This window comes from Solea solea, chromosome 1 (genome assembly GCF_958295425.1).
Source record: "Solea solea chromosome 1, fSolSol10.1, whole genome shotgun sequence".
Taxonomy (NCBI): domain Eukaryota; kingdom Metazoa; phylum Chordata; class Actinopteri; order Pleuronectiformes; family Soleidae; genus Solea; species Solea solea.
Window position 1 is genome coordinate 7151578 of NC_081134.1, and position 19534 is coordinate 7171111.

The 19534-nt window shown below is 43.3% G+C and overlaps 1 protein-coding gene across 2 annotated transcripts in view; it reads right to left on the reverse strand.

Annotated features, from left to right (window-relative positions):
* Positions 1-1826: 1826 nt before the first annotated feature.
* Positions 1827-19534, reverse strand: part of LOC131461161 (cAMP-specific 3',5'-cyclic phosphodiesterase 4B-like) — a 57486-nt gene continuing 39778 nt past the window's right edge. For both annotated transcript variants that reach the window (XM_058632209.1, XM_058632216.1), the window contains 10 exons: positions 16926-17038; positions 7182-7275; positions 6129-6328; positions 5945-6043; positions 5672-5836; positions 5269-5368; positions 4879-5033; positions 4641-4763; positions 4362-4544; positions 1827-4256 (listed from right to left, as the gene is read on the reverse strand). In XM_058632209.1, coding sequence (XP_058488192.1) covers positions 3879-4256; positions 4362-4544; positions 4641-4763; positions 4879-5033; positions 5269-5368; positions 5672-5836; positions 5945-6043; positions 6129-6328; positions 7182-7275; positions 16926-17038 — 1610 coding nt within the window. In that variant the 3' untranslated portion in view covers positions 1827-3878. The remainder of the gene's footprint in view (positions 4257-4361; positions 4545-4640; positions 4764-4878; positions 5034-5268; positions 5369-5671; positions 5837-5944; positions 6044-6128; positions 6329-7181; positions 7276-16925; positions 17039-19534) is intronic.

Genomic DNA, 19534 nt, shown 5'->3' on the forward strand with positions numbered 1-19534 from the left:
AGGACAAAATAGGAAGTCAATGAGATAATGTCTGCCAGTCAAGGACAATTGAGCGGATGACTCTTTTTGTAACATGTAACCTCCCCTGATCTTTACACTTTTCTAATATGCTACATGTAAGCAGTGTTTGATACAGTTTACACATGAGTTCTTCCCTGTGTTACTTGGTTAATCAGCATACCAGGAAGAATTGAACAACTCTCCATTTTTCTACTCTTTCTGCAGTTTCCTCCGTCTTCTTTGTTCTTTTATGCATCAGATTTATTATTTTTGGTCATTTGCATACTAAATCTTTTACGATATCTTGTGGGCTTCTGTAGCAACATGTCTGTGCAAGATAGTGGCTTCTGTGATACTGATATACATATTAAAGATCTGTTGTTAGGCGATGAAAACCACCACAAGTTCTATTCTAAAGCAATTATGCACTTGTGCAAACACACGTATGACTTGCAGCCATCTAAATGATGTTGCTGTGGACTTTGCTTCATGTTTTCTTTTCTCGTCCAACAGGCTTCTTCAGTCCTGCCTGACTGCTGGGAATCTCCATATTCAACATCTTTGGGGATGTTTACCTGCTCAGTAAACAGTCAGTCGGGGCTGAAGGAGCAACTTGGGTGAGAAGTGAAACGTCTTCAAGAAAACTCAAACAAGTTCACTTGCCAACTAACTACAATCCTGAAGTATTTATAAAGGTTTATCAACCTCCCAAACTGGCCCCGTAACCATAAAAGTCAGTGAGCTGACGCAGAATATAAAGAGATTATATCAGTAAACGTCTCTAGTCTTCCCTCCTCTGTCAGGCACTGAAAGCTGTATAATCCATCTGCCTTCTTGCTAATTCTAGTCCACATGCCCTCCTTCTGATCACGTATTCCAGATGCTTATCAGTGGGTCAAGGTGCTTTTGGCTGTGGGAGAGTGAATGCCCTACGGGCTCTGCACATAGCACAGCTATCTCTACGTTTCCTGTTTACATCGCTGGCTCTGTGTCCAGTCCCAGCGCAGTCATTTCAGAGGGAGGAGATGTCACTGGTGTCACAACAGGGAAGTGACTGAATGACTGAACCAAGCTATTTTCCTCCATCTGTCAGTTTCACCTGGTTTTTCCCCCGCTGAGTTGCTAAACTGGAGCTATGACGTCAATGAAGAACCACAATCTGCCATTATGATCTAATTGTAAGGCTGTCTTTGTGAAGGTGTTTCTAAAGCATCAATGACCTGTGTCGTGTATAATTGTTCTGTATAATTACTATTCTCGGATGACATAGACTTGGCAGCTTTTTCAGTCGTGATGCAATTGTGTTCAGTACTTCAGCATTACTGTAACATTCTGTTTTTGTGATGAGGGTAAAACAGAAAAAGGTGGTGGTTTTTCCATTTTGAATTGAGTTTGTGAATTTGGTTGTGTTTACTTTGGTTGTGTTTACTTGTGTTTTCCCTGGATAATCCGGTTTATCGATACTTCAAAGACATGAAGAATAGGATTAGGTTAATTGCCTGTAGGTGTGAGTGAGTGAGTGAGTGAGAGTTTGAATGGTTGTTTGTCTTTGTTTGTAGGCCATTCCTTCCCAGAGACCAGGTCATGGGAAATCTATTTTTTTTGGGTTGTAAAATAAATAAAATGACCCCTCATTTAACCCTAACATAAAATGAAACAGCAATTTATTTAACTAACCTGGGTCTTCCCAAATTGAAAAAAACTGATGAATGACTATACAATGTGTACCATGTCTCTCTCTAACCACATAAATCAGCGGTTAGCGGTGTCGCTAATGCAAAATCGCCCCTTTCCTCTTGTTCTCCAGTAACACACAGACAACAGCCTTCTGTAATACATGCCCATTTTAATAATCTGATAGAAAACATTTGCTGAGCACAACATACACCGATTGACCATATATTGTGAGGAAAAACACTGAAAAAATACATTTGAAACAATGTCAGATATTTCAGCAAATATTCCTAAAGCTGTACAATGACCCGTCACCGTACACAATATACTGCAGTAAATATCCAGAGTTCATAATCTGCCAGAAACAAAAAAAAAAAGAAAAAAAAGAAGCATCTTCGGCACCTCGTGTGAGGTGTTGTTGGTTCAGACTGTACAAACGTTTCTGGCTGAAATCTTCAAACCGAACGTCATTCGACTGCGATGAAACTGAACAGCGATAACCTCGATCAAGAACAAGGATTTAGAACCGCCGGACGAGTTCGTTCAAACACACGGCAGTGCATAATATAAATAATAAACAAATATACAGTGAATATTATCAATCGGTATCAACCTCAATGTCAATATTGTCATGTACAAGGAAAAGATAATAAATACACTCTTACAAAAAAAAATAAAGAAAAGCACAAAAACACAGCTTGGTGCAACAAGATTGTGCTACTGTGTAACCACTCACATACACACATGCATGCACACACACACATACACACACGCCCCCTTAGTCTGAAGGGGCTGCACCCTCACAATGTGGTACCTTTAAGGTAGTGTTGACAGACAGATCGGCAACCAGCTGCGAACCTGCCGACATATTCAAAGTGCTGGAATAATAAACTACGAGATAGAAGTTTATCACTGATCGGTGTCTCTTTAAATTGTGCGCGCACAGTCGTACAGTCATTCAAAAGTTCAAAAAAATGGTGTGAAGCGTATTCTCCAGGATGTAACATCAGGAAACCACAACAGGTGTTTGTATGCACAATACGACGTGATGACATTTTTAGGGAACTGGGCTTTGTTTGAGTTTCTTAGAGACGATAGAACTCGTCAGTTCTGCCTGACTGGCGTGAAATTGATATTTTTATTTGATTATTTGTGGTCAATTTCGCTCGGCAATTTACCGTCACTTGTCTTATGGTTTGGTTTGGCCACGGGATAACGTGACGGATCAGTTTGGCTCGGAAGTTGGACGTTTTGACTCGAGACCATCTACAGCATTTTAGAAGTGGCAGTGAATTTATCAAAGTGCTTTCTGTACAGAATCTTTGGAATTTTCTTTGTTTTTGGACCAAAAACTACACAGAACGTTTTTTTATTTCCACGTTCAAATAATCTGTTACATAAGCTATTTAAATACTCGTGTAATGACTTATTGAAAAACAAAGCTGGATAAACCAGTTGATTCTGTAAATGACTGATGCCCCCCCCCACCCCCCCCACCCCATATGCCACAAAGTGCAAACTGTGCCAGGAAGTGAACTGATTATTGAAATACCTCCACTGAACTCCTTTGTGAGAACAAGCTTATACTATTGCCAGAACATTAGGAAGACTGTGTGAGACAAAAATGTCCTCTCTGTAGAAAATTGGACACATTTCACAACTACATGAATGTGTTCAATAAATTATAAAAACACAAGGGACAAAAAAAAAAAAGGCACACAACTTTTCTTTCGACGTGTTAGAAAAAAAAACGTATTGAATACAAATATCTTGTTGACCAGTAGTTTTGGTTGGACACACTTAACCAGGTGGAATCCAACCCCAACACGATACAACAACTGAAGATAAAAAGTGTCCTGAAGTGCAAGTTTTGAACATCTCGCTTGTCCTAGTACACTGATTCTTATCAGCTGTGTCACGTCATTTGACCGCGAGGACCAAGATTCCGTCCTGCCGCTGACGGTCGCACGGTAGTCCCTTCTTTAAACGACAGAGGCTACACTCTTTCTGCTCCCTTCGAGGGCTTAAAAATCAAACTGCCCCAGGGTTTCCCAGCCTTGCTTGCTGAGGCGACCCACATTTAGTTAGGCCCTCTTAACCAGACGGCTCCAAAGAGCCAGATTGCAGGATTCCTCCACTGCAATAAAATGGAAGCCAAAAAACAGCACAAAACATGCTGCACTCTCTAAACGCAATCAGTTCGGCTATGTTTCCGCCGGGGAGACGTCGCGCGTTGTTGTTTCAGTCCCGTCCTGGTCAGAGGGAAGATTTTGGAGTGTCAGAACATCAAATCCATCCGTCGTCTCCATCATCCCTCCCTCATTATCTCCTTCCTCTGTGTCCTGCTCATCCAGCGTCACTTCAAACTGAAATTTGCTCATCCCAGGTCCGCCCTCCACCTCCTCCTGTGGGCCTCCTTCTCTGACACTAGCGTAGAAGGGAGAAGAGGGGCTTTGTGGGATCATACTCTGGTACCAGTTCCTGTTGTCCTCAAGTGTGTCGAGGATGTCCTGGGCATCAGGGTGCACCAGGTCAGCCCACGTCTCCCACAGCGGGTGGACGATGTAGTCAATGAAGCCAACCTGGAAAAACAAACAAGCACAATGTGATTAGGACATGGAATCACAATAACCTCCTTTTTTCTGAAGCTGGACGTGTGTGTGTGTGTGTGTGTGTGTCTCCTCTACCTGTGTTCTCTCTACTGAAGCTGTGTGTTTGTCACACATGGGGCTGATCTCCATTCCCCGTTCCCTCTCTCTGTCTCCCTGGTGGAAGAACTCATCCATGATCCTGTCCGTCCACTGCCGGTACAGATCCAGAGGTTTGGTGGGGTTGCTGAGGTCTGCACAGTGAACCATGTTTCGCAAAACCTGCAGGAAAAACACCCAAAACAAAACAACAATTTAAGCGTACTGTATCTCTCTGGTGTGTTTGAAACTGTCGTGAACTTGAGGCATGCCTCTTACCTGCATTCTGTCTGTGTAGTTGTCCAGCAGCAGGACTCCAGAGCTGGTCACCTTCTTGGTTTCCACCATTGTCTTCAGATTGGCCAACAGACTCATGTGTTTGGACATGTCAGTCGCCAAAACCTAGAAGACGGAGAAAAGACAAAGAGAACAGTTTGAGAAATAACTCAGGATCGGAGCTACGGAGCAGCCGGGACATCACACTGAAAGCCTTTAACTGTCTCAGATGCTTCCTCACCATGTCTATGACCATTCTCCGCAGTGACTGCCGCTGCTTCTTTGTGAGGTTTTGGAAGATGTCGCAGTTGTCTTCCTGCAGCAGCTTGAAGCCCACAGCCAAGTGGTGGTTCTCCAGCACTGACTCATCATTGTACATCAGAGCCAGCTCAGAGTCTAGAGGAAGGAACGGCAGAAAGGGAGAAATTAAATAGAGCACTCGCTTTCAAAACCCAGGTTAGGTAGCCATGGTAACCATTCAAAAACCCACAATAAGACACGGTTTGATGGGAGACATAGCCCATTAAACCATGCAAATATTGATGCCCATTTATTTCCTGTTATGCAACACAGACTAAACAAATCAGTGTTCTTCACGTGTGACAGGAAAGCGTCGGTAAAGAGAACTTACTGGTGTTGATGAGGAACTGGTTGGACACACCTGGGTGGTCCACGTCATGGATGGCTGCAGCAAATACGGCTGCCAGGATCTCCAAGTCAGTGAAGACCGCCTGCGTTTGAAGAAAAAAAAGTGATGAGCTTTCACGCTTCACAATAAACTGGCTCAACAGGGTTAGGTAATAGACAGGTGTCATCCTCTAAGGCATGCATTTACATGGCTATGCCAGTAATGGTGACTCATCGCGTCGTTCCAAGCGGCCTGGGAAAAAAGGCGCGGGGCCATTGTGCCGCATGTGAATAGTGTCTCATATTTTTACCATATATGTACATGGTTACTGCAGGTGAAAAGATGCTGCCTCTGCATCACACTGTGGCTGATAACAAACGTTCTGCTCTTGAGTTGAGTCACTTACATCCAGCGCAGGTGTGGACAGGAGGATGTGTGTGGACTGGGCTACGTCGGCGGCGTGCAGGCTGTTGTGGTACGCCACGTCAGAGTGGTAGTGGCCCTCCAGGGTCAGCATGAACGTCACAAAGGTGTCGGTTGGAATCTTGAACGTCCTCATCAGGTCTCGCTCCTGCATGTGACGGGAGAGCAATCGAATGAGGAAAAACAAGGCCGTGGTGGATGACCGATGAGTGCTGTTTGCACGTTTTCACGCTCTTTTAAAGTCTCAGACACTGACCTGGAAGATTGTGTACATGATACATGTGAGCGGTCGGTTGTGGGAGTGCTCGGCCACTCTGAAGATATTCAGTCCCCATTTGTTGATGTGTTCCAGGTCCTGTTAGAGAACAGATGAGACGGCTGTAAGTGTCTGAGCCAACCCATGCGATCCATATTTACAACATCATCTGTCAATCACCGACCTTTGACAACAGCTCCTCCTGGTCCGTCTTGACCCCAAAGCGGTTGCCACTGCTCCCGGTGATGCTGGGCGTGTGGCTGACCTTCCTCACCCCGCTGATCTGACTCATCATCCCACCATGCTGCTGCTGCTGGCCCTGCCTCCTCTTCCTTTCCCTGGACTTTGGAACTGGGCATGGAAGCTCCAACTCATTTTGTTTGTCTGGAGGAAAAAAAAGAAAGAAAAAAAAGAAAAGAGTTAAGCCAGAAACAAGAAATAAATGAAGCTATACGTTGATGGTTAAGCATCCTGACTTGTGTTGCCACTGTACTGAGCAAACAATGACAACACAAGACAGTTGCACTTTTTTAATTAGCAAGCAAACCTTATGTCCTCTGCTACACACACATGCATGCAACACTACCCCAATATAAAGATAATAAGATAAAGGGCTAATTGGATGTTTTGAAATCTAATATTTCAACGAGGGACCTGACGAGTGTGAAGGTTTTTTTTTTTGTTGTTTTTATTTTGCAGCATGTGATTCAAGACTGTCGGCTTGAGTGTGATTCTCACATGCTGCACAAAGCTGAGAGCTCTGTGTGTGTGTGAGTGCATGACTCCCTTGGTCTGTCAGTGTGCACCACATACACCGCAGTGAGAAAAAAAAACAAAACAGAAAACATCCTCCACACAGCACAGGAAGGAAAGGAGCTCTCTCTCCACCTGACAGGTGTCAGCTACCAAGCTTCAAATACGAGCTCAGTTTCTCCCCGTGTTTGTATCAATTGTATTAGACTGGAGGGTGGAGGAAGCAAAGGAGCGAATAACGCAGTGTCTATCTGGACCCCGATGGCTCCCTATGCACTCCCCCCAACCCCCACCCTCACCCCTCAACATCACTCTGCAGTGAGAGTGAGGGGGAGTCCAGATCGGACTGGTTTCAGAGCAGGGCTGCACATCCTCTATGACTTTCTCATGCTCCGGGTGACCTCGCAACCTTTTCACAACCAGTCATTTGAGCTACAATCAGCAGCGTGCTGTCTGTGCTGTGTGAGCATGTCGCAGTGCTCACCTAGGAAGGTGTTGGAGATGTACTCAGACACTTGGTTGCCTGAGCGACTCATCTCAGACAGATGGCTTAGCTCCCGATTCAGCATCCTCTTGAACTGGAGGCAAAAAGACAAAAAAAAAGATATACATATTTTTGATTAAATGGTCTATACAGTTTAAAACATATTTATCAAATCAGTTCACTGCAGTTTTCCAAGAAAAGAGACAAATCATTTCCTGTGTTTCCCCCCAATGGAATATGACCCATGAGAACACGTTATTTTATGTGCCATATAAGGTCAGTGTTTATGTCTTCTTGGTTCTGGTTTAATTTAGCCACTAAGACACTCGATAGCGACGCATCTCAGCAAACAAAATACAGTAATGCAGTAATGATGGATACACAAAATGCTCATGTTTTTTTTCAGGGCAACATAATGCGCCATTGTTTTCTTCCAGGAACAGAAACCACTGAGCCAGAGCGTGATGACAATATCAGGATCATCCCATACAACGCATCCACAGTCAACGCACAACACAGACACAGTCACACACACCAGATCCCATCTATGGGACACACCTTGATGTATCCCCAGGACACAGAGAACAGGTAGTTGGCCTCAGGCATGGTGCTGAGCTGTGCTGTGCCCCTGGTGCTCCCCAGCAGAAGCCCTGTATGCTCCTCTCTGAGTGGACCCCCAAGGCTGTGCTCAGCGCTACCGCCTGAAGCTCAAGACGCCCCCAAAACCGCCGTCTCCCAGCAGTAGACTAAAAATGCCCCTGCTGAACCCTGAAGAGAGGGGCTGTGGTGGACCCCTACATCCCTGGACAACTGCGCCTCCTCATGGTGTCGTTCAATGATTTTCCAGGATTGCAAGCCACTGACGAGAGCGATGGAATCCCCCCCCCCTGACTGTAATTAATTTCCTTTCTCTTGTTCTCACTGCCTCGGTCCGTCTTGCCACCATCCAAATATTATCCAGTGACACGCAGCGGGGGGAAATCCAGCCTTCCCAGGCTCTGAGCGAACAAGGAAGGAATGAGAGTGAGGGAGAAAAAGGAAAGGAGGGACAGAGAAAGGCAGGGAGGAGGAGGAGGGTGGAAGTGTCCCCTGTGGCAGACAGGCTGGTGGAGTCTCTCTCGCTCTCTCTCTTTGCCTCCCACTCCTGCTAAAAATTGATCTATGCACAGCACTGCAGAAAACGAGAGAATCCCCCCACATCTTTTCCCCTCTCTTTCTAGCTCTTTCTCCCTAACTCCCCTCCAGCCCACCTCCCTTCTTGATTTGCTCCCCCTGCTCAGTAATGCAGAACAGATCCGATATATAATGCGCAATGGGAGGCTTCACACTGTTTATCACATGGTGGAGGAAATGCTGGGCATTCATTTGTCAGTTTGCCTCTGAGTCCGAGTGAGAGTCGAACAATTTAGCAACTGCTCAGCCCCGAATCACGACTCCATTGTTCTCCGTGTCCACGATTGTCTATGATATCGTGTCTGTGCGTGCTGAAGACACAAACGGGGGGGGGGGGACGGGAGACAAACAGGTGAGAGGGTGCTCAGTCTGCAGCCCACCAGTGCACCACCAATTGCATGACAACCTGAACGCCGTGGTAACAGAGTCACGTGACCCCCCTCCCTCCGTTGTTCTCGCAGTGGTCCCTTCCCTGAGCACATTGCATCACATCACACACACACACACACACACACATGCATGGACAACCACACACAACAGATTCAAAATGGCTTTTCTTGTCAGGGAAGATAAACACTAATAGAAAACCACAACAAACTATTATTTCAGTGCATTTACATTTGATACCACTGAATAAAGGTTCAGTCAAATGTATGTTTGTGCTTTGCTGCTTCTATAATGTGTCCAAACATTATAAGGTAATAAATCAACGGTGATGCCTTTTGCCAAGGCTCTTATTATTTCTCACAAAGAGCTCTTTTTTCTCTTCACACTGGACCAGACTGTCTCTGGCCTCAGCAGCTGTCTAATAGCTGTCAAGCAGACTGCTAACATCTACTTGACTGTGAAACTTGAATACCACTTTCAAAGCATTGGCTGCCCTCACAAGCCAGACTGCCAGTCCATAAAAATCAAAGAGAGCTCGTAATGACAACATTTTTTTTCGCTTGGATTCAGGCGGCTTTATTCCATTAAGAGGGGAGCTTGTAACTGATACTGAAAAGCAGCGGAACAGTGCAGACTTGTGTGACCTCGAGGAAAGAGAAGCCACATGTCAGTGACCCGGTGTCACGCCGTTCAGCTGAGCAGAGACACGGCACGCACTGACGGCATGGTTACAAGAAGTGCTCGGGAGAATAGATTACTCAAGACGTAATGACGTTTGGCCACACATCCCTTTTAACATAAGCAGAGAAGCCACATAAAAATGAAATTTGAATTTGAATATTTAAAGTAGATATTACCTGGAGCCATCACAAATCATTAAAGTATATAATCTATAGTACATATATAATATATATAATTATAATGTATATAATTCATTAAGATGTAACAAAAACTCTATTAGCACTAAAAATAAATAGGTGATTTTGAGTCGTATATTTGACCACTTAGTGAGCTGAAACAACCAACCATGCCTGGTGATCCTTACAGCAATGTTTAACCTTTTTTTTTTTAAATTCAATCTTTGTATTAAATGAACTGAGCTGAAATTTACATTTTCCTTATTTAATTCACAACATTCTCCAACACAAACTGAAGCACAATGTAAGCAGCTGCCAAACTAACTCACCTTTTTCCAACTTGTAAGCAACCCGAAGCTTTTCTTCTGCTTTTCAGAACAACATAGTCCCATTGTTACTTCTTTTTTTAAAAAAACAACAAACACAGCTGAAAAGAAATCCTGTGAAGTTTCACGAGCAGTAACTGGCTTCAGTTTTCTGAGACTGACTTGCTTCCTCGCTCTATTCTCTTGACTGAAGTGGCATCTGGCAGGAAACATAAGACTTGACTGACTGGCCTTCAGTCTAACAAGACACCAATGGCTCCTCCCACCAACACAGGCCCAGAAGAACCAGTTCCCTCCTACTTCCTCTATACATGATAGAGTAATACAGTGAGGTCATTTACTGGTAATCATTGCGCTATCTAACATGGCCTTAGGCACCAAACAAATTACATACCTGAGTTCATGAGTGAAAAGTCCTCAATTACATGATTAGAGAGAGCCATGCTGACGAACAGGGGCAGAAATATGAGATACAGGCCTGTGCATTCCCCCAGGAAAAGTCTTTAAAAAAAAAAAGTTGGCTCAGTTCACACAGCACACTTTGACCTTTATTAAATAAAAAGAGAGAGAAATTGCGAAAGATTGCACGCAGGCACAGCTCGACATATTTTGCAATGCAATGTGACAAAAGGCCAGTGTGAGCCAATGCTGTGAGGCTGTTTACAGTGTCAACACACAACCAATTATGTCCAGTGCGTTTTCACATTCTAGTAACATTAGAAACACTTGGTTCCTGGAAGAAGGTAAGAGCAGGGTTAAAAGAGAAGGCACTCAGAGAGCGCAAATCTCCTGCAGGGCCTCTCCGTTTCTGTGTTTGATTCACCACCAAGATCACATCATTTCTTCCTTGGGCCATGAACTACACACGCATCAAAATCAGTTATTTACTTTTTGAATTATGCTGCTCAAAGACAAACAGGCAAATTCAGGCAAAAGCAGCCAAGGTAATTAAAACCAGGTTTCATATATACCACCCTTATTTTGTCCTATTTTCCATGATAACTGTAGATTACAGAGGTTAAATGTTTTAATTACAATTAGACACCATAATCACTACTGTAGCTCGTCTGATCTCCTCACCACCCGTTCAGTCAAAAGGAATCACAGCACTATAATTTAACGTCCATTACCCCTGCTATAGCTACAGACCCACCACTACATCTGTTTCAATAATTTTGTCATTCTTTCCCCAACTGAAAACGGCGGCGCTTCAAAGTTTCAAGTGACCACACGTGAGCTGAAGTTTCCTACCCACTCCCGCTCTGCTCGTCGGCTTGCCTGCACGCGAACCCGCAGAGCGCTAAACTCTTCTGACTGGATTCACATGGCAGTGTTTGTCCAAGGTCGTCACCAGCATCAGCATGGAAGTGTGGCGAGGCTAATGATAGTGAAGGGGCAGGGGAGCAGCTACCAGTGCTGAGGTCACAGCGACCAGACTGGTGGTCAGCAGAATGTGTGGTCCCACAGCCCCGGACACACCTGTGCCCTTGGACACAGTAAGTAGAGATGTTTGACGGTGGGTTCAATTATATACTGTGCTCACTGATTTCCGTAAAGAAATGGGCTCTTTGTCAAGCGCCGTCATAGAAATGCTTGGTAGCAGATGTTGCAGTAATTGTGATATTGTGATAAATGTGGTTCCACCAATGTTTACGAAAAAGGACTGACTGTACTTGGAGCATTGGAAACTTGATAAGTCACCAAAACAGGATTTATTCACGCAGACATGTAGTTTTGTAATGGCCTATTTAAAGTACTTAATATTTAGTTTATACATTATATTATTTGAAACAATGTGTCCATGTCCATGTGTGTTTTACAAAAGCATGTACCTATTACTACTAATAAGTAATTGGCTGCACTGATTTTGGCACTGTCCACAGAAAAACCCATATCGGTTGACCTCCAGTATTCATAATTTCTTTCCATCCATGTCCAACAGCTCTAAGTGGATGTAGTTCTCCGGAAGACGCCAATGCAGAAGTAAAAATATAATGAATAGCCACCAGGGAGCAGTATTGGGTGCCTTGCTCAGGGGCACCCCAGCCCTTTGCCCTTCCTGGACCGGCGAGCCCAATTCCTTTCCTCTTGGCCATTGGCTAACCATTTATAATGCCAGTAAACACTTTCCTGACTAATTATGTTCTCAAACACTAGTTTCAGATCTCAATAGATCAGGATGTCCATTTTGTAAGTGATGTTCCCCTCTTTAGGAAAACAGATGTCAAAGTTCAGCAAATACAAGTGAACACTTGTGTGATTGACAGCTGGTACTGTCCAATAAGCGCCTGGTTGCAGGCGATGTCTGTGAACGTCCGGTTGCTAAACATCAACATTGTACCAGCAAAATCGCAAAACGGGAGCCTGGGTTCTTATGGGTCATGACCAGTTGCCACTTGTCAACAGCACAACAATGGGGGCCTGCTGACAAATTTATCATTTATCATAAACCGCTGACCTCCACTCTTTCAAAACCATCATTGGGCAACAATGCTTAATGGCAGTATTGTTATATTGAGAAGACTCTGAGTCATGTGCCTGGCCAGCCTGACCAGGCTGCAGTGTGTCTGTAGGGCCTTACGGTCATTGTCTAAGGAGTCCCAATGACGTGGTGTAAAGACTAAACTTGGCTGCCTGGTCAAAGCACTGCTATTGTTGTCTGGTAACCAGGGAGCAGAGGAGAGGGGGCATTGAGGGTCTCTGTAAATAAAAAGACAGGAAACTGGAGTCACGGTCAAAGTCACCCGTCATAGTATGACAACACCCCTCCCTATCCCAGTCCCTCAGACCACAGTGGAGAAGACAGGGGGAAATGGACAACACCACCCTTTGGTGTTTAGAATCTGATGCCGCCATACAGTCGCCAGTGTCTGCATGGGGGGTTGAGCAGTACTGTGGAGTGTATGGTAATTTGGATGAGCCAAACACAAATGCAACACACACCAAGAAATGTTTATGTGCATCAAAGCAAAGGGTAAGTAATTAGTTGTAAAAGGCCGCTTTGTGTGGTATAGCAGAACCACAGTGTTTATTTAGCTCTAATCAGAAAGCTGACAACAAAAAACACCACAAATTTAATGAATCCACTATGACATGCCAACTGATGAGAATGAGATTTTTTTAATTTGATCTTTTTAGATTGATGAGCAGGGTTCTATGATGAGCAGAGATGTATGAGTTTAGACCAGAGATGTTCAAAGTGTGGGCTGTGTAGGTCCTGTAGGGGGCACTAAAGGCCTTAAAAATAAATATTTTTTTTAGAAAAAGTTGCTTTGTCTTGTAGCCTACACAAAAAACGTTACCATTATAATTGTAACTTGTAAACATTTTTTAAACCCTACAAGTTGATGTAAAGTAAACAATGCTTGAGACTAAAAATTACTGTATATTGACTTTTGCTTTTCGCGGCAGTTTTCTTTTTTTCTTCTAACGTATCACATTTTATTGTACAGATATGCAGATGCCTGATTCAAAGATATGAAGCAATTTTCTTCCATCCATCCATTTTCTACCACTTTATTCTCCACATGAGGGTCGCAGGGCTGCTGGTGCCAATCCCACTTGACAGAGGGTGAAAGACGGGGTACATCCTGACCCTGGACAGGTCGCCAGTCCATCGCAGGGCAGACGTATAGAGACTAACAACCATTCACGCACACCTACAGGCAATCTAGAGTGTCCAATTAACCTCTTTTTGAGGTTTTTGGACATTGGAAACCCCGGAGAAAACTCGCGCACACATGGGGAGAACATGTCAAATCCGCACAGAAAGGCCCGGTTCGGAAAGAGAAGCATATATTCTCTTCCTGAATTAATATTGCTGATTTTATAACCTTTCACATAGCATCGGTCAAATTTTTGATTTGCCCAAGGATTCTCTCCTTTGACCTACTTAAGTTGTTAAGTGCCATCACGGCTAAACCTGAGAATGGTCACCGTTACCATGCTGATTTTAGCATTTAGGAAAGCACATCACCGTGCCTAAGTAGAAGCTCAATGAGCATTAGCATGGCTATTAGTCAGTTTATGAATGCAAAAACTCTGTAGTACATGACAGCATACTGGAGTAAAGCGATGAGAACTTCCACTAAATGGTCACAGGACCTTCCCCCCACTCCCAGCTGCTGTTCCACTGATTATTGCTTCCCACTCTGGTCAGTTTTCACCCAGCACCGATGATACCTCTCACAAATGAAAACAATCTGCACTCTACTTTATTTATTTTTTTGCTTAAACTGTAGCCTGGCACCAAAATAACTGAGCACAACAATACATCGTGTGCTATTAGGTATTAATGGTGGATGAGACCCGTGGGCCAGAACCAGGCCCACCAGAGGGTCCAATCCGGCACACAGGTTGAATTTGTGAAAATTGAATGTCAAATGTTATATTTTTCGTTCCAGATACCTGTGACTAAGTGTTCCGTGTCTTTGTAGAGCCACTGTGATGTTGCGTAAATTATAAACTTAGGCATAATATTGTTGAAATTGTGCTTGTTTTTCTCAAGAAATTTCAGGTTGTTCATAATGTTTTGTAAAAAGACACTTCATTAAATGTTAAACAAAGCGAAACATTTGGATTTATTGTTGTTTATAGGTTATTGTGCGATTATTTTACTGGTCCGGCCCACTTGAGATCAAATTGTGCTCTATGTGGCCCCTGAACAAAAATGAGTTTTGCTTTAGACACATTGTGTGAGTGAAATTGGAGCAAGACGGTGTTTTAATATAACACTCCATGTGTTGGCAAAAAGAGGCGACTTTAAAAGTTTTCATCACGATTATCCTGACCAAAATAATTGTGATATTATTGCGATTAGGGTGGGAGAAAGTTTTGTGTGGCGATATTATATCGCCTTGTGAGACACCAAGTATTGATTTTTCTTTTTGCATATCATTTTTTTTTAACAGATGTTAAAAACAAATATTAAACTTTTTGTGGATTAGCATAAAAAAGTCAATTGATGTTTCAGTCCACTAGATGGTGCCAAGTGCACACTCTCACTCGAGAATGTTATGCGAGTATATCACAATAATAATATATGAATATCGTATCGTTGCGTCTCCGGTGAATCCCACCCCTATTTGTTTGTGAAAGATAATTTAATAAGATCATAGAGGATGAATGAATGAATGAATGAATGAATAAATAAAAAGTCATGAGGAAAGACGCAGCTCCGCACAGGCACATTAAGAAATAGATCACAAGCACTGTATGCTGGTGACTTAGACAGGATTTTCAAGTCACACACATGAATTAACACGATAATAGAAATTCACTGCCATTATCTTATCACGAGTGCTTTTAATCCCGATAAGCGATAATATCGTATATTGTTCCGTCACTCGTAGTAAATGTTTACCTGTGCAGGTGACGCACTTCAAGTGGAGTGCATGCAGTATCTGGGTTATGTTTAAGTTTGGCTGCTTTTCAACAAGCAGGCAATGCTGTAACTCTTGGCAAATTCCCATAAAGGCAAGTGAGTCAAATGAATAAAGGAGCACACAATATGTATTGACTGCCAAGGCTGTTTAGATTTCAATTGTTCATTTGTTGCATATTGGTTTGGTACATGCAGTTACGTGTGTGTTGTGTTTCTATATTTTTTTTATAACAAGTCAAAAGTACGAAAAAGTATTTTCAATAGCCACAAGGTGAATGAAATGTGTTTCCATGAAAGCATGATGGAAACGCTAACAGAAGGCAAATAGCATTATCATAGACAATATTTACTCATTAACCTGAGGCGACCTGCTCACTTTTGCACTCTCACTCAATGCCAAATGGGATTTGCACCAACTTCCCCCACCAACTTCAAAAACGATGAGAGATTGATAATTGATAATGGTTTGATTGATATTTTAAATGCAGGTGAAAATACACACACAAGATGCTCAATAGTTTAGGGAAGAATATTAATATAAAGCACAATAAATAAGGTTTTTTTTCAGTAGCCTCTGCCACACAGAGAGCAAAAAGGATAGAGTAAAATATCTGGTTGGTGACAGGTTCAAAAAGGTTATCAGAGTACAAATGTGCAAATCAGTCTCGATTGGTAATTATCCTGAGGTGAAAATAAAGCAGAGCAAACAGTGGGAAGCATGATACAACTAAACCAAATGTTTCTCTGTTAATCTCAAACTAAAGTCTGAACAAACTGATGAGTGACCTTTTAAGATGATGTCAGTTGAGAAACAAGTTAAACAGAGCATCAGAGACAATTGCAACAAATGCTACAGCTGTATGCATTTTAAATTGCATGATAAGTGTCCATGTATACTCATGTGCCTCAGGTAGTGTGAAAAGAAGCAAGTACAGTGAAGCAGAACTTCTAATGTGGAACTATCGTGCTGGTCAAAGACCACAGTAACTCAGAAGTCATAAACAAATGCAGTTCACATTGTTTCAAGTTTTTACAGGCGCTGTGCAAATGAATCATGCCAATTCATACACAACCACAGAACAGCTGGTACTTTGCAAGTGCGTCACTGTGGTAAATAGTAATGTCGGTTTCATATAAACTGTGCTAATGAGCAGCCACACGTCAACAAAACACATTGTATGGTACAGCTGTAAACAAGTGAGTCAAGTCATGACAGACCGATCATCATTGTGTCTCAATACAATGGCTTCTGACTGAACATTAAACACAAACACTGCAAACAAATGGTTGACCTGCAAACCCTCCGAGCAACATGAGCAGGTAGAACAGCAGTCGTCGCATAGAAATGTATGTTAAACAGTTGCGCTGTAAAAAAAATTGGATAGAAATATTTGCCATTTAGTGCCAGTGACTGTGTTGAAGATATGCCAACCTAATTGTTTGAGGGGAGACATTTCTGTAGGTAAGATATTTATCTTGGATCAGCTTATATGAGCTTTCCTTCAACTCATTTTATGAACTTGAAAATTATATTGTATGCAAGAAGCTCAGAAGAAGATCATTCATCAGAGAATGTGTTTTTATTTTTATGATTAAATAAAATCAAATCATGGCCTACCTTGTTTGAAGCCATGTCACTGACAGAGTGGTAGGTCTGGATGGTCTCCAACTGGTCCAGACACCAGTCCAGCTCCTCCATGGTCTCCATGGCCAACTTCTGGTAGGACTCATCTGCCAACAGACACATGGACACGTAATCAGGCCCAAGAGGATTCATGTCCATAGTGGAACCCCCAGATACCATGCATGTAGGTCCGAGGGTCCCAGAGTGGCTTGATTGAACAGATGACTGGGCCGCGGGACATCCTGGAGATGCAGTGGAAGAGGGGGAGGTGTGTACACAAAGCTCCTTCATCCTGTTACGCTCCACCGCCTCAGAAAGTTCAGAGAAGTTGTACTCTCAGACAAACAGAGACGAGAGTTACCGACTTTCTCTCTGTAGGCTCTTTCTTTCTGCACCCCCTCATTCCCTAGCTCTTGTGCACTCTGCAATCCCCCTCCCTCTCGGTCCGATTCCCCCACCCATTCTCAGCGTCTCTACTGTCGGCTTATACCCTCTCTCAGAGCCATGAATGAGTATCCTGCGAACTAGGCGGTCTGCTGCCTCCTGCTGTTGATGTGCCTGTGACCCCTCTCCCATTCAAACAAATACAACCTGCATATAAACAGAGGTGCTCAAACCTAAAGCATGACTTGGATGAAGAAAATCCAAGTCATCTGGCTTTGCTTTTTTCCAGTGTGCATTGATTGGGGTTTTCATGCAAGCAAACACATGCCAATGCACATTAAGATATAAAAATTATAGGAACCATATGAGACAAAGACAAAAACCTGCTTTAGCTTGTTTGACGCACTTTGTCAACTCACTTCACGCCCCTAACTTCCTCTCTGAGACATACAGACCACTTCAAGGCTGCACTCTGCTGAACTGCAGCAGCATCTCACACCACACCACCACGCTTCACAAACTGGCTCTCTCCTCTCTGAACCTCTCTGAGGGAGAGAAAAAAGAAATTATATCAAACACCAAACCCTGTGTTTGCACAAGCAACACGAGAGGCAAACTCTGACTCCCTGAATTGGGGGGGAGGACAAGCCAGGGTCTCCTGTGTGCCAAAGAAACCAAAGCACTTCCTCTTTGGCCCTGAACTTGCATAAAACACGGAGCGGAATTGCTGAATGGTGGAGTCACTGCTGGGGACAATCACAGCTGTCATTCAATAAAACAGCTCTGTCATTAGCAGCCACGTGGTGGGTTACATTTTAGAAGGAAAAGAGTGCTTTATGGGAAATGCTTTGAAAGGACGAAACATGAGCAAACAAATGAACAAACATCGTATTCCAATATCTGAGGGAGAATGTTGATTCAACAAATTTGTGCCTGGAGGGAGCAAAGAGGCGGCGCATCTGGATTTCCCAATCTTCCTTTCTCGATGGAAAAGACTGATCTCGACTTCATAGGGCTTTCACACATGGAAGAAATTTAGCCCATATGCTTAGCACAACAGGACAGCCAGCGTGCTGCTCCCCAATTTACGTCAATATGGTGGATCAAAGCACTTCAAAGAACAGTGATGGCGTACAGACTCTGAACCACCAGTGTGTCACAAAAAACTTCAATGAATCTTAAGCAGTACAGTATATGTGCAGTTAAGGAAAGCCACCAGCAAAAAAGGGGAATCAGAACAACATGATGGCAGTGATGCTTCTGAATCATAAAGGAAAACCTACTCTTGGCTTACGTCCAAATATGTTATTTTTTTCAGAAATAATGCCACTACTGCCTCAGATTACAAGAGGAAGACTGCGAACACTTGCCACATTCCTCAGGTCAGACCACTTTTCCTTTACTTGAGAGCCAGGTTGGAGAATTCAAAGAACACTACTTGATGCCAAGCGTCATGGTCCACAGATTCACAAGAACCACCGGTATCCGAGCCATGTAAAAATCTGACACAGAGCAGAATGTACAACATCAAAGCGGCTCATGCACAAGGTGGTGAGCTGTTGAAACTGGGTATATACCCATGTGTGGTTGTCTTGGGCCATAGGAGAGGGAGATGTTGCCAAGAAGGTGGGACCACATCCTGTCCCGCTTTCCTCCGATGAAGGCAGATACAACCATTAGACATTTTAATAGTGAAGGCTGTAAAAATCAAAGGGCTGGCTCCTTGAATGAGCAGGATTCAGGTCATTTTGAAATTGGAAGCAAATTCATAAACACGCTCCAGCTTTTTTATGGCTGAAAACCACTCAGATGTAGACTGCAGAATAAAGGGTTCACTTGCTTTGTTCTCTGTCTTCAAACCACTTGTACACAACTAAGTCATAGAAGCAGAACTCCACACATTCATTGACCGCGTGTCCCCTTCCTAAGACAGACCTGGGGCCCTGCTTCCCTAACACAACCAGTGTAATAATTAGCTTTGAGAAGTTGAAGTTGTTAAATAGGACTAAATTGGCCTGCTGAAGCCATCATCCCCTATTGTCAATCATATATAAAATGCTAATTGGGCTGACAGACATTTCACAATGTTACCAGTCAAAGAGTGGCGTGACTGAGTTTCAGTCTGAAAAACCTGCTTCCAGACAGCGCGAGGTACTTTTCCAGCCTGTTTTTCAGTGGAAGTCTTTTTTTTTTCTTTAGTCAGTCCTAATGCTTTGGCC